At 38.5% G+C, this 15,528-nt stretch overlaps 2 protein-coding genes and 1 pseudogene across 2 annotated transcripts in view; 1 reads left to right on the plus strand and 2 right to left on the minus strand.

The window, feature by feature from the left end:
• The window catches only part of RPS4Y1 (ribosomal protein S4 Y-linked 1), a 381,935-nt gene that overhangs the window by 56,082 nt on the left and 310,325 nt on the right, over positions 1-15,528 (minus strand). The window lies entirely within an intron of this gene.
• Positions 6,662-8,281, minus strand: LOC126947122 (ribonuclease H2 subunit C-like; annotated as a pseudogene).
• On the plus strand, positions 9,432-10,277 carry SRY (sex determining region Y). The gene has a single exon (XM_050777745.1). The coding sequence runs from the start codon at positions 9,523-9,525 to the stop codon at positions 10,132-10,134; it is 612 nt and encodes a 203-aa protein (XP_050633702.1). The 5' UTR covers positions 9,432-9,522; the 3' UTR covers positions 10,135-10,277.

Genomic DNA, 15,528 nt, shown 5'->3' on the forward strand with positions numbered 1-15,528 from the left:
TCTGTTCTTCTTACTCCTCTGACCTATGAAAGGAGAAATGAACGTCTTCCCACAGAGTGCTCAACATTATACTGACAGCCTACAGAAGAGGCCAGCTGGGTTTGCATTTTGTTACCTTTCTCAACACTTCTGGTCTGCCTTGATGGGCACTGTCTATGGAGGGAAATGATGGACAACCCTTAAACATTCATTAAAGCTGCTGAACATTAGAACAGCACATTAGCTGATATGACAAGGGATGATGTGATTAATTGACCTACTGATAAGATGCAGCTCAATAAATGCCACGTAAGAATGTATAATAGGCTGGGCACTGTGGGTCACACCTGTAATCCCAGCACTTTGAGAGGCTGAGGCAAGTGGATCCACAATGTGAACAGATCGAGATCATCCTGGCCAACAAGGTGAAACTGTGTCTCCACTAAAAATACAAAAATTAGCTGGACATGGTGGTGTGTGCCTATAATCCCAGCTATTGAAGTGACTGAGGCAGGAGAATCATTTGAACTTGTGAGGCGGAGGTTGCAGTGAGCTGAGATCACGCCACTGCACCCCAGCCTGGTAACAGAGCAAGACTCCACCTCAAAAAAAAAAAAAAGTATAATAGCTAGCCTATCCTACCCTATATTCTAAAATTCTAAAGTAATAGTTTTTATTATGAAATCTCATAGGTCTTCCCATAAATAGAGTTTTCTTCAAATTTGGGTGACACCAACTGCAGGGCAGTTAAGTCAGTTGGTGCCCCTATGTTAAGAACAAGGGAACCATATCCATAACTCGTAAGCCATCTTACTCCGGGAGCAGTGTCAATATATTGTAATCCTGAAGGCCATGCACTCACTTGCTACAGACTAGTCCTCATGATCCGGCTTAAACTGGTGTGCTCCAAATGGTACTGAATAGTTATGTGAATGAATCTAATCTCTGTCTTTGGGTACTACAAGGATGGCTAGAATGCTACACTTTAGGTTCTCCATAGGTCCAAGGATGATGAACAAATTTAGTTGGCAGACCTGCTAATCTCCTACATGTGATTAATAGCTAGACAAGAGCTATTTTTCATTGGAATGATAATTTAGCACCATCTTTAGACATTAAAGACATGACCTATTAATGATATGTAGAAGCTCCCACTAAGAATATTCAGCAGGCTCTCAAAGTATTCAGCAGGCTTCCAAAGTATTTCTTGAAAGAACTCTAAAATATCCCTCATGTATACACCGTTTGGCGAAATTGCACAGCATTAGATATCTTAACTGCTGCACAATAGAGAACCTACGCAGCAGATTATTAGAACTGAATGCTGTGTATATATTCCAGATAATTCTGACAGCATAATGGTAACCCTGCAAGACATGCAAAGCCAGATAACTGCAATGCTTGACCCTACTCTCCCTTTCTCCCACTGGCTTTCTCCTTGGTTTAGTTCTGGGGGCTAACAATGGCAAAAGCTGTTAATAATTCTTGTTATTGTTTACATTGCCATTGTGGCCTTTTCTTGCAACTAGAAAATAAATTTATTAATACTATGTCTGGCTCTGGATGCCTCCTTCTAAAGTTTCAGGGACCATCTCAGAAGAGGTCAGCACATGACATTGAATTAGTGGGACAGAGTGTGGGGACAAGAATGACTTTAGTTTAAAATGTGAATCTGTTTGGCTAACACTGAGTCTAGAAATACCTCCAAAATGTCTAGTTGTATTACTCTTTATGTAGAAATATCTATTCATTTTTAAGTTTCCTCCCAAACAACCCTTGTTATTGTAGAAATTATAGGCTGTCATGCCTGCAGCCAACTACACATTCCTTCCTGAGCATGTATTCTTTTTTCCCCAAGATACAAGCCATGGGTATGGGAGATTGCGATGCAAATAAACACCTGTCTAGTGGGTACCCAAGGCCACATTTTTTTCTGTAAGTTTCCCCAGTAAGTCATCCCACACTGACAAACTGGATTTGTCTGCCCCCTTCTTTGGTTTCTAGGTTCCTTCTGCATTTAGGAGTTGCTTTGCATATATATGGTCTTTTTGAAGAAGAGCAGGTCCTAAGACCCGCATTCCAAAGGGGCCCTCCCTATACCCAAAAGAAAGGAGCTGATGGTACAGAGAGGCCCAGAATCTAAACACACAGGCCTTGCTAAGTTCCCCATTGATTACCATTAGATTGGGCTTCTTTTGTCCAGTTGTACTTCTGCACACCTGTCCACTTCATCAAACTTAAGTAAAAACACATAGCTTTCTGTTTTTTGGGGTCTTCATTTTTGAAGGTTCTCATGTGACGTAAAACATTTACTAAATAAATGTGAGTGCTATTCTCTTGTTTATCTGTCTTTCATCATAGTGTGTCACCTATGGGCTTTGTTGACAGGTGAGAAAAATACATTACTTTTTCTTTCTCCTAGGTTGGGGACAACTCCCTACTGATGTAAGATTTTGAAAGATGCAAAATATTCATCTTGCATCACAATTGTAACAATGTACGTGCAGCCAAAAATAACAAAGAGTTTCATGAATCAAATTTGCACTGGGACATGTATATTAATCCCATTGCTTTAGACTTCTCCTACATCATTACTTTAGGGTAAAAACATTTAAGTGGAGCATGAAAAGAAATTACTAACCGTAAACCAGCCTAGTTATAATTTTATTTTAACCAACAACTTTTCATGTTCTTCATCTGTAGCTTCATTCTGACCTGAACAAGATTTGAGTAGAAATAACTTCCCCCAAAAAGCAAAAAGGAATTTCAAAGAGAGGATTAGCAAAAGAAGCAGCAGCCCTATTTCTTTTAAAAGCTTGCAATATTAAGTACCTTCTTGCTGGTTTAGATTAAATAAAAATATAATAAAGCAAATGTAAGTGACATTAGAAATGAGAAATTAGGGTCGGGTGCGGTGGCACACACCTGTAATCCCAGCACTTTGGGAGGCCGAGGTGGGGAGATCACAAGGTCAGGTGATCGAGACCATCCTGGCTAACACAGTGAAATCCCGTCTCTACTAAAAATACAAAAAATCAACCGGGTGTGGGGGTGGGCGCCTGTAGTCCCAGCTACTGAGAACACTGAGGCAGGAGAATGGCATGAACCCGGGAGGCGGAGCTTGCAGTGAGCCGAGATTATGCCACTGTACTCCAGCCTGGGCAACAGAGCAAGACTCTAACTCAAAAAACAAAACAAAGAAAGAAAAAAGGAATGAGAAATTAGATACAACCAAAGCTATGAGAGTGGCAGTAAAAACTAATTACAATATACTTATAATAATTTGTAACAATTAAAATTATTTGAAAATGGAAAGTATTGTTTTTACCACAAAATACAAACTACTAACCATCATAGATCAAAGACTTACCACTTTTGAATCACCAGACTCAAACAATTGTTTTAGCCTCTTTCTAATCAAATTTCAAATAACACATAATTGCTAGGTAATACAAAAATTTGAAAAGCCCAGAATTCCCCAGGTTTTTCCTGTTGTTGTTATTGGATTCTTGCTGCAGGTTTCTGCAAAAAGGCTATTTTACAAACTAGCAACATTTTTTAGCAGTAAGATACTAAAGCCATCATCATTCAAACAAGGCAAAAATAGAAGCACAAATTATAATAATCATTGTTATATTATTGTTTTGAAGATTAAAAAATAAAGAGGATAAATGCCATTTTAAGTCCAAAATTAGGAAAGTATTTGTGAAATGTATGACAGTTAAATAATAATATATCTTAAGTATAAATCACTAAAGGAACATTATTTTTCAGAAAAAAAAAATAGAACTATTCATAATTTGACCAAGGCTTTGGTCACTAAACAAAATATTTCAAAGCATTAACAAAAAGAAAGCAATCTCTAATCTTAATACAACAGACTGAGAAAAAAATAATATATGGAAGGGTACAACAGAATGCTTTCATGAGGTATCTTTAAAAACTGTTTCCTAAAGTGGTTCTTGGTCAAACAGCTGCTGGCTCACTAGACAAAGAGGAGTGTAGTTAGCCTTGGACAAAAAGGAACTGAAGGAAGACCCTGGAAAAGATTAAAAGTGACCTTCATTTTATAGAGAGAAACAAGCTATAACATGTAGTATCTAAGCTGATTAGAAGAACTCAAAAGAGAAGCTCATACTTGTGCATCAGAAGGTAAATGAAAAGAGTGAAGTTACCTCTTTGTTTCAAGGAAGAAAGGAAAACTGTGGATGCCATCTGTTTCTGTTTACCTATTTCAGGCCTGGCTAGCCACAATGTGATTTTAAGACCATTAGGTACAACTGATTTGAAAAAAAAAAAAAAATGCTTCAGTCTATGAGAAATTTCTTCCCAAGATTGAAACCTTGTTTTTAGAGGCAATTTCCTATATTTTGAAAAAATCAAAATAATAAATTAAAAGAAAAATCATTCAGGTGAGGTTAGAGAAAAAAAACAGCAGCATTATTTTAAAGTTGTAAACTATTTTGTTTACTTATAGTTTAATTTACGTGTAGTAGATAGGCATTTGTAAGGTTCTTTGGCTCAGGTAGGAGATCCTTCTGTTTCCCACTGCACCTTACTTAATCTTCCCACCTGCAAATAATTAGATTATCCCTGGGAAAAAAAGATGTCAATAAAATTGATCATGTTTAAATGCATCAGTTTCTAGATGATTTATCTAAGTCTTAAAAGAGTAGAACCCAGCAATTAAAGTGAGCATTAATTTCCATCTACCAAATCAGAAGACTATTCTAACTCTTTGAGAATTAGATGTTGAAAATATGGCCCATGAATTTAGCATGATTAAAATAAAAAAACAAGCAAACAAAACAAACCCAACATCTTGAAAGGACATTTGACTCTAAAGTCCCAAAACTAATTACCAGTTTACAAATTCTAAGTTTAGCATTATTCTATTACACCTTTTATTTGTAAGTGTCATCTCACAAAAGTTTTAAATTTTGCTGTTGTGCATTTAATTTACCTTTTCTTTTATTGTTTATGTCTTTGGTGACCTGCCAACCATTAGGCATCAAAAAACAGTCTATAGCCTAGCTGCAGGATAAATGAACACATAATTGGACTTAAAAATAGTCAACTATGTCTAGCATACAATTTGTGGGGGATGGTTTATGACCACATATATTTGTACTTTGATGGGAATATCTTGAGATAAAATTAGAGAGAAGGAGTGGAGTAATATTCACATTTTTGTTGCAGTCATCCCTGAATTTGAAGAAATACCGAAGCACATCTTATGAGGAGAAAAATAAATTCATATAAAATTTTGTATATTTATTCTGTATGCAGTGTTAATCTCTGTTTGCATACACCATAGAAATTAAATTAGGGCTACAAAGGGTATTTAATGAGTATAAGATACCTTAATATACCTCAAATGCAATTAATTGCATTGGACCAATCTAAGTTACTATTCTTCAGTTTTCATCTATTTTTATTCTGATGTAAAAATGAACCAGGATCTGTGTGAAATTATTTGAATCTAATGTCTTTTGAACATTTTTCTTACCATGCCTTAAGATTAAAAAAAAAAAAAAATCCCTTAGTTTGGCAACTTTTGCTCTTGGTTAAGCCAGTTTGGATTTAACATTGACAGGACCAGCTAATTTCCTACCACTTAAGATAATAGCTTGTGGGCCTGACTGATGTAAAAATATTTAACAACTGTTGAAAAATAGTCATCAATGAATCTTAAAGATCATACTCATATAAAACAATATAGCGCTTTAACTTTTTATTTACTGAATTTGGGAGAAAGGAATAGTGTTCCAGAAACTGGGATCACTCAGGCGCTCAGGAAGCATATGATTAGCCGCTGATATAAAGGCCCAATATTGGAAGAACTGTTAATGCAGTTCCCTAGAGACAGTGAGTGAATTATTAGCCTGGTTGAGAGATAAAAATGTGTTGATATTATATTATACATGTAAATTAAATGCTCTCAATCTCCCTCTGCACCCTTATTTTTGCATGGAAGGATTGTTACTTTATGGGAGAACCAATGCTTTTTTTTTTTCCTTTTTTTTTAAGTGATTGAGTTTCTTTTTCTGAACCCTGAGGTATTTTCACACATTTCATTAATTAAAGTATCAGAGAAGTATATTGAGAACCTACTACATGTCACACATTATCCTAGGATCTGTAGACAGAAAAATAATAAAACTTTGTGTCTTTATTTAAATTTCGTTGACTGCCCGCCACCGAGTGAGTCTCCTTACACACACCGTCAAGTAATATAAGCATCTGGGAGATCTTTTTTGCCTTTTAAAAATATATAGATAGTCTGACATATGTATATAAGAATATAAAATTCAGGCCGGGCGCGGTGGCTCAAGCCTGTAATCCCAGCACTTTGGGAGGCCGAGACGGGCGGATCACGAGGTCAGGAGATCGAAACCATCCTGGCTAACACGGTGAAACCCCGTCTCTATTAAGAAATACAAAAAACTAGCCGGGCGAGGTGGCGGGCGCCTGTAGTCCCAGCTACTCAGGAGGCTGAGGCCGGAGAATGGCGTGAACCCGGGAGGCGGAGCTTGCAGTGAGCTGAGATCCGGCCACTGCACTCCAGCCTGGGCGACAGAGCGAGACTCCGTCTCAAAAAAAAAAAAAAAAAAAAAAAAAAAAAAAAAAAAAAAAAAAGAATATAAAATTCACCACTTTATGTTTTGTGTGTGTGTGTGTGTGCTGTGAAGAGCTCCTTTATTGGGGTGACGGATCCAGTGGCTCCAAAGTAAAGAGCTGATTTACTGCTGTGAAGGGTTTGAGGCTTTGAATTTCAAGCTCTGGTTGTGTCCTTGGGCACCTGCGCGTGAATCGTTGCCGCGAGGCTTGACCAAGTTAAGGCCCCAGGCACTTTGGCATCCGGGCCAGGGATGGCCTCCATGCACCACAGCGTGAAGCGGCTGAAGCTGGTAGTGGTTCAGCTGAAGCGGTCGAGGTCGCGCTCTAGGGGCTCCTTTTCTTGGTCGTCATTCCCGGAACCCCGCCAGGGGTCTGGCTTCCCCATCGACACCTCCTCCTCTTCAGTCACCATCACGGATCCTACAAGGCTAGGCGGCACCGCCACCTCCTCGCCCCTTAGTCTGCAGCCCCGAAATGATATTTAGAGTCCCTCGGGGCCCTGGCGTATGACTGGCGACAAGAAGCGCCGCACAGTGGAGGGCAGTCCCCCGCGACCTCGCAGGGTATCAGGTGCAATGGGGCGGCGCGGCGTCCTGCAGTGTGGCTGGGCGCAAGTGGACGCGGTACCTCTTGATAGCCGCCTCGTCGCCGCTCTCCATCCTCGCTCCTATGCGACAAGACTTTATCCCTCTTAAAGTGGACGATTTAGTAGTACCAGTGAACGAAGGAAACAAGAGCTAACCATAGCAATAACATTTTGTTTTTGAAACCCATCTTGCAACTGCCTGACTGCAAAATGTACTTACAGATTCTGCAGACAAAAATTGCTGCCACTTCTTAAAAGATTTTATAGTGAAAACTGACTTTTTCCCCAAACCCCTGATTCAAGGACTGTTGCGTAGAAACCCATGAACTGCTAAGATAACCCTTCACTACCAATTAAGATAAGAGGTTGTTTAAGTAACCTAATGAGTACCAACTTTCTCTTGTTCCCTTTAAAAACTGTCTCTCAAAATAGTCGGTCACGACACAATGTCAGATGCTTCTGGAATCTGTTTCTCGATTTCCAATCCTAAGACTGCCAACACACTCCTTATTTGGACTTCAGTTTCTGTTACTCTTTGGTTCACCATGTTGTGCAGGGATCACCTCTCTCTAGTTCCAGAGCACATTTTATCAGTCCTCAAAAGAAGCCATGCATCCACCAGCAGTAACTCTCCACAACCTCTTTCATCCAGTCCTTAGCAACCATTAATCTGGTTTTGGTCTCTATTTATTTGCCTTTCCTGAACATTTCATACATGTGGGATCATTCTGTATCTGGCCTCTTGCATCTGACTTTTTCACACAGTATAACGTTTTCAAGGTTCACCCATGTGGTGCCTTGTGTCAGTTTTTGCTATTTTCACGTCAGATTTTGAATGGGTATGTTTTTCCTCATTTTTAAGTGATTTCCAATTGTAGAAAATCTGTTTGTGTGTGTGACTGCAATTTAACCATTTTATTTGCTATTAAGATACACGTTTAAGAACCTGTAGTTGTTACTCCCATTTTGCAAATATGGCATTAAAATATATTGATGAGTGGGGAGACTTGCCTCCCATTTTATTTCATCAAAGAAATCTTGTCATTTCTCATCAGACTTTAAGATTTATTGAGGAGAGTTATTCACTTCTTCAGTTTGGTAAACTGTGACCTTTAAATTTTGAAGGAGGTTGAACTAAAATGTAAAATATGATAAACTGATGACTGTAATTTATTAGTTGTGAATAGAAATTTAATTTAGACTTGTAAAAGATTGTTTTTTAAATTGCTAATTGTGTGATAGTGAAGAAAATGCCTTCAAAAGTATTCCACTATACAATCTGCAAAGAAAAGAATTGTATCCTCTTTTTAGTGTATCTTAAAACTGTTTTGAGTTCTTAGCATTTTGGGATTCTCTAGAGCCATCTTGTGCCTCTGGAGAATCTCAAAACGAAACAATTTCTTTTTTAAAAGTCAAATGTTAGCCATTCTAGAAGTTGGGCATAAAATACTTGTGGCCAGGCACAGTGGCTCACACCTGTAATCCCAGCACTTTGGGGGTGCCAAGGTGGGCAGATCATGAGGTCAGGAGATCGAGATCATCCTGGCCAACATGGTGAAACCCTGTCGCCACTAAAAATACAAAACATTAGCTTGGCGTGGTGGCAGTTGCCTGTGATCCCAGCTACTCTGGAGGCTGAGGCAGCAGAAGGGCGTGAAGCTGGGAGGCGGAGCTTGCAGTGAGCCAAGATCGCTGCCACTGCCCTCCAGCCTAGGCGACAGAGCGAAACTCCATCTAAAAACAAAACAAAACAAAACAAAAACTTGTAAGTATATGTTAATATTCTGATACTTAATGCCTGTGAAAAATGTGTATAGAATTTTCATATACTCTTTAAATAGAAGTGAAGAAAAAGCGATAATGATTACTATAAATTCAATATGCAGTTATGTATGTATGTATGTGGTTAACACAATTAGGTTCTCATTAAGCTTTGTTTTTTAAAGGTAACAAGCACATATATTGATAATGATAAACAATTCATATAGCTTTTTCTGTCCTCTCAACTGGCATAAAAGGTCAGTGAAAAAATTGGGGATTAAGTCAAATTTGCACTTTTCAGGAGAGTAGTAGAGCCTTCAAGGCGGCCGATCAGCAGGGCAAGTAGTCAATGTTACTGAATTATCATGTTTTGCTTGAGAATGAATACATTGTCAGGGCACTAGGGGGTAGCCTGGTTGGGCGGAGTTGAGAGGGGTGTTGGGGGCGGAGAAATGAAAGTTTCATTACAAAAGTTAAGGTAACAAAGAATCTGGTAGAAGTAAGTTGTGGATAGTAAATTAAGTTTCAAAATCTGGGCACCTTTCAGTTTTGTCCCAGCCTCCTTGTTTTTGACAATGCAATCATATGCTTCTGCCATGTTAAGCGTATTTAACACTGATGATTACAGTCCAGCTGCGCAACAGAATATTCCTGCTCTCCGGAGAAGCTCTTCCTTCATTTGCGCTGAAAGCTGTAGCTCTAAGTATCAGTGTGAAGCAGGAGAAAACAGTAAAGGCAGCGTCCAGGATAGAGTGAAGCGACCCATGAACGCATTCATTGTGTGGTCTCGCGATCAGAGGCGCAAGATGGCTCTAGAGAATCCCAAAATGCGAAACTCAGAGATCAGCAAGCAGCTGGGATACCAGTGGAAAATGCTTACCGAAGCCGATAAATGGCCATTCTTCCAGGAGGCACAGAAACTACAGGCCATGCATAGAGAGAAATACCCGAATTATAAGTATCGACCTCGTCGGAAGGCGAAGATGCTGCAAAACAGTTGCAGTTTGCTTCCGGCAGATCCCTCTTCGGTACCCTGCAGAGAAGTGTACAACAACAGGTTGTACAGGGATGACTGTACCAAAGCCACGCACTCAAGAATGCAGCACCAGTTAGGCCACTTACCGCCCATCAACACAGCCAGCTCACCGCAGCAACGGGACCGCTACAGCCACTCGACAAAGCTGTAGGACAACCGGGTAACATTGGCTACAAAGACCTATGTAGATGCTCGTTTTTACGGTAACTTACAGCTTTCTTATGTTTACACTTTCTTATGTTTAGTTTCAATATTGTTTTCTTTTCTCTGACTAATAAAGGTCTTATTCATTTCGGTTTTACTGGTACTTCATTTTAAACTTAATTTCAAGACAAGTTGTGTCAACACGATTAACTTGCAAAGAAATAAAACATCCAGAAGTGATCCCGCCTATGTTTGTGGCTATTTAACAGAGTACTAACTTGATACAAAGAGACACTGCGGTTTATTTTAAATACTCTAATGAGAAACACATTTCAAACTTGTACAAAAAGAAATCACACTTCTATATGCAGCGTGTTAGGCAGTCCTTTCTAGACTGTGTATACATTGGTCTTTCAGTTACTTTGCATGTCTCTGTAAATTGCAGGTAACTAAGGAATGGATATGTAAGCAGGATCAAACTTGTTTCTTTCTCTCCCCTTCACGCTGTGGAAACACCAGTTTTGCCTCCACTTGCAATTCAGTTCCTTTACTCCATATAAATCCAAACGGTTGACATTTCCTTTCAACTAGTTATAAAATGTCTCTGGTAAAATAAAATCTTTAACTCACTGTCATTTTTATATCTCTATGAAACTCATTGTTTTGCCTTTCTTCTGAAAACCCTTAAAATGGCAATCTACTTGTTTTCATGGCCCATTAGCTTCTAAGCCTGTGGAATGAAAAATACAGATGGAATGTTGAGAATACTGACTACCTAGATTATGGAGATGGAAGGACAGGGGCTGGTGACCCAACTGGTTTAATTTGATAGGATTTAAATAAAAATTTAATGCTAAGACTTCATAAAATTTGCATATAAGCTAAAACAGAAAACTAGAAGTTTGGCAATAACTGTAAACTACATTTTGAAGTATAAATTACAAAGAGATTTTTCTACAATAAAAATAAATCAAAAGTTAAAATTAATGGTATGTATCAAAGTCAACTTTCCAATATTCCAAAACTTTTCAGACACACTACCTTAAATAATAAAACTCAAACACTAAAAGAGTGTATATTAGAGATGGATATCATGTTTCTCAAAGTTCAGGGTTTAAAAAAAGCTGTAGGCCAGGCGCGGTGGCTCAAACCTGTAATCCCAGCACTTTGGGAGGCCGAGACAGGCGGATCACGAGGTCAGGAGATCGAGACCAGCCTGGCTAACATGGTGAAACCCCATCTCTACTAAAAAATACAAAAAACTAGCCGGGCGAAGTGGCGGGTGCCTGTAGTCCCAGCTACTCAGGAGGCTGAGGCAGGAGAATGGCGTGAACCCGAGAGGAGGAGCTTACAGTGAGCTGAGATCCAGCCACTGCACTCCAGCCTGGGTGACAGAGCAAGACTCCGTCTCAAAAAAAAAAAAAAAAAAAAAGCTGTTGCCTTCATAAATTACTTTATTCCAGAGACAATACTACTTAATCTGAGCTTTATGCCAAATGAGAACTGTATATTGCCTGTTACCTTTTAAACACTGACTCAAAACTACTTTGTAATATTTAAAACCACTCTTTTCACTTTCCCAAAAATCACACCCATTCTGACCTTCATTACCATACATTAATTCTCCTTTTCTTGAACTTCTGACACAGATTATCTGCTTGACCAAACTTTAGTCAGGTTTCTGAACCTTCTCCTAGGCTTGCCTGTGCACTTCCTTGCCAAACACAGTTTTGGGAAAGAAATCTGCTAAGCCAGGTTAGCAAGTCTGTACCCCCACCCCATATCTGATCACCTCAACACTTGATCACCCTCAATATCTGATCAGGTTCCTCATCCTCCACTACCCTCTAGATGACATCTGATCAGCCTAGCCTGTCTTCAGCAAGAATCAGCCTTATCTGTGATGTCTTCTCTTAGTGATTCTCCATCCATTGACCCTACTGCCTGTTCCTTGGCTATAAATCTCCACCTGCCCAGATGTATTTGGAGCTAAGGCCAATCTCTCCCGGAGTGCAAGACCTCATTGCTGTGCTGAAGGTCCTGAATAGTCTTCCTTACCAAGTTTGAACAAGTATCACTGAATACTCTTTTTCTTTAACAATGTGCATAAATATAAGTACAAATATTATGTGGAGATTCTTTTGCTTAATAAATTTTGGCAGTTTTCAGATTATTAAAAATTATGTCTTCACGCATGTATACATTGTGGAATGACTAAATCAAGCAATGTATCTACTACCCCATATACTTCCCTTTCTTTTTGCACTAGGAACATTTAAATTGTACTCTGTTAGCAATTTTCAAGCATTCAGTACATTCTTATTACCTATATTCACCATGCTCTACAATAGATCTCAACTAATTGCTTCTATCTAGATGAAATACTACAATTTTTGAATAACAATACGAATCTCTCCACCTGACCCTACTAGAGGGTAGCCACCATTCTACTCCCAAAAATATGAAATACTTTATATTTGAATACCCTCCTGGCACAGGAGGAGCAGTGCTGATCTCTATATCATTCTAATTTTAGTATATGTGCTGCCCAAACAAGAATTTTTAAGAAAAAATTGCTGTGCATAATTATTCTATTTTTGTTGGACAAATGAATGGACACTTTCTGGTTTCAGCTGTTACAAATATTGCTTTTTTTATACATTCTTATACATGTACAATGGAGAACATTTATAAGAATTTATGTGAAGCACACTCCCAGGAGAGGAATTGATACTTTATGTATGGTTTATTTAGGAATTACTGAAATGAAGCATTTTTATATTTTTGTGATGATTAAACAAACATCAATAAACAAATTCTAACTGTAAGCATCAAGTGTGCTTTGGCTGCCAAAGGATGTTTGCTATATTTTAAAATGTCGGCACTTAAAATACATTAAGAGGGAACTTGGTACTGAACAAAGAACATGGGCTCTAGAAGGTAAACCCTTCAGCTTTGGCTACCTGGAGTGCCACTTACAGGCTTGAGCTTCAATAATTTACTTTCCCTGTCTGAGTCTCAGTTTTCTCAATTCTATAACAATTTTGTTCGTTGAGATGCTATTTATTAATAAAATCAACTCATGAAGAGACATGAATTAAGGTACACAAGCATTAAATAAGTGAGTCTATATAAGAAATACTTAGAACAGGCTGGGTGCAGTGGCTCACACCAGTAATCTCAGCACTTTGGGAGGCCAAAGCAGGAGGATCACGAGGTCAGGACATCTAGACCATCCTGGCTAACATGGTGAAACCCCATCTCTACTATTAGCGGGCCTAGTGGTGGGCGCCTGTAGTCCCAGCTACTCAGGAGGCTGAGGCAGGAAAATGGCATGAACCCAGGAGGTGGAGCTTGCAGTGAGCCAAGATCGTTCCAGTGAACTCCAGCCTGGGCAACAGAGAGAGACTCAGTTTCAAAAAAAAAAAGTAAATAAATACTTAGAACAGACATCAGCATTAGTGAAGGATTAACTAAATATTTGCTATTATTAACCTGAAAGTAATTGCTCCATCTAAAAAATATCTTAGTAAAAGAGTAATGTAGATACTCATAATTGATTAGATACTATTTCATTAGGCATTGAACTAGGTAATGTTTTCCCCAATACTGTGAAATGTCACAATTTTACTGATGCGAAATACATTAATTTTCCATATTTGTTCCAAATCTGTTCCACACAGATTTGTTTCTACAAATTAGAAACAAAGGGTAGTTATCAGAGTTCTAGAATTTCAAGAAATTTAATTAATATTTTATTTCATATTGGACTATGTAATAATGTCAAGAATAAAAAATCTTCATGAGATATTGTGCACAGATCTTTTATTTATAGATGCATGAACTTTGGCAAATGCATATGCCTGAGTAACTCTCACCCCAAATAGGTTACAAGCTATTTACATAATTCCTTCAACCCTTAATATTGCCTGTGCCCTTTTGCAATTCCTCTGTCAATTGTATGATTTCTATCATGCAATTGAGAGGTCAATTTTTTTTTTTTTTTTTTTTTGAGATGGAGTCTTGCTTTGTCACCCAGGCTGGAGTGCAGTGGTGCAATCTCTGCTCACTGCAAGCTCCGCCTCCCAGGTTCATGCCATTCTCCTGCCTCAGCCTCCCAAATAGCTGAGACTACAGGTGCCTGCCACCACACCCAGCTAATTTTTTTGTATTTTTAGTAGAGACAGGGATTCACTATGTTAGCCAGGATGGTCTCAATATCCTGACCTCATGATCCACCCGCCTCAGCCTCCCAAAGTGCTGGGATTACAGGCGTGAGCCACTGCTCCTGGCCGAGATCAAGGCTTCATATGAACAGAACTGTATTCTGAAGAGTGTCTGGCTTCTTTCTTTCAGGTTGAAATTTGCATGAAATTACCTCAGTTTATGTACACTGTTGTTGGTGAACTCTGGGCTGTTTTGAGCTTGAGGCTTTTATTAATAAAGCTGCTGTCAACAGTTGAGCTGAAGTCTTTAAGTGGACATCTGTTTTCAGTGTACCTGGGCCAACACCAACGAGTGAAATTTTCAGCTCATGGGGTAGCAGTACAGTTAATTTTGTGTGTACCTTTCCAGGAATTTTCCATGGTTTTTGTGCTGTTTCACACTGCCACAGCAATGTCTGAGCTTTCCATCGCTATGCATGCTCACCAAAATTTGGAATTGTTAGTGACTTAAATTTTAACCACAGAATGAAAGTATGTAGTTAAAATAATTAAAGTTGTTATAAAAATATACTGATTTTCTGCTGGAACAAGTTATCCTTCATTACTTTTCTTCCTCAGAATTTCTAAGTTATAATCAGTTTTCTTACATTTGAATATTGCTGATGTTTCTTAAAATCTCTATGCTGTTTTAAAATGACCAGAAAATTCTGCTGATTTTTAAACTGAGATCACATAAAGTTGGTAGATTACGGTAGGGAAATTAACAGAATTACAAATACATTTAGCAAAAACAACAACAAAAAAAGAGTTCTGGATTGCTGTTTGTTAGAGTTTAATAGTGTTCTTCATATTTGTCCAGAAAATTTTTGAAGTCTACAATCTATGTAATTTGAGTTTTCCTTGTTGCCAAGTAAGAAAGTAACCCTTCCTCCTATTTTCATTAGAGCACTACCTTTAGACAACTAATGTTTTCCCCTCTGTTTTTTGAGGTATATATAAACCTTCTTAACAACTAACTAAGCTTAATGGAAGGATGGCACCCCAACAGGTCTTTCTTAATGGCCTTGAGCCTTGTCTTTGAAGTGTAAGGAGTGTTCACAAGTCTCCTTGTCTTTCCTGAGCAAATTGAGGGTGAGGCTGCATTTTTTGTGGCCCAATAATAGGAAGCAGATGAACTGAGGAGGAAGAGGGTTTTTATTTCTGTAAGTGGTTATAGGGAGAAGTCATGTAGACAA

This window comes from Macaca thibetana, chromosome Y, assembly GCF_024542745.1.
Source record: "Macaca thibetana thibetana isolate TM-01 chromosome Y, ASM2454274v1, whole genome shotgun sequence".
In the NCBI taxonomy this organism is placed as follows: domain Eukaryota; kingdom Metazoa; phylum Chordata; class Mammalia; order Primates; family Cercopithecidae; genus Macaca; species Macaca thibetana.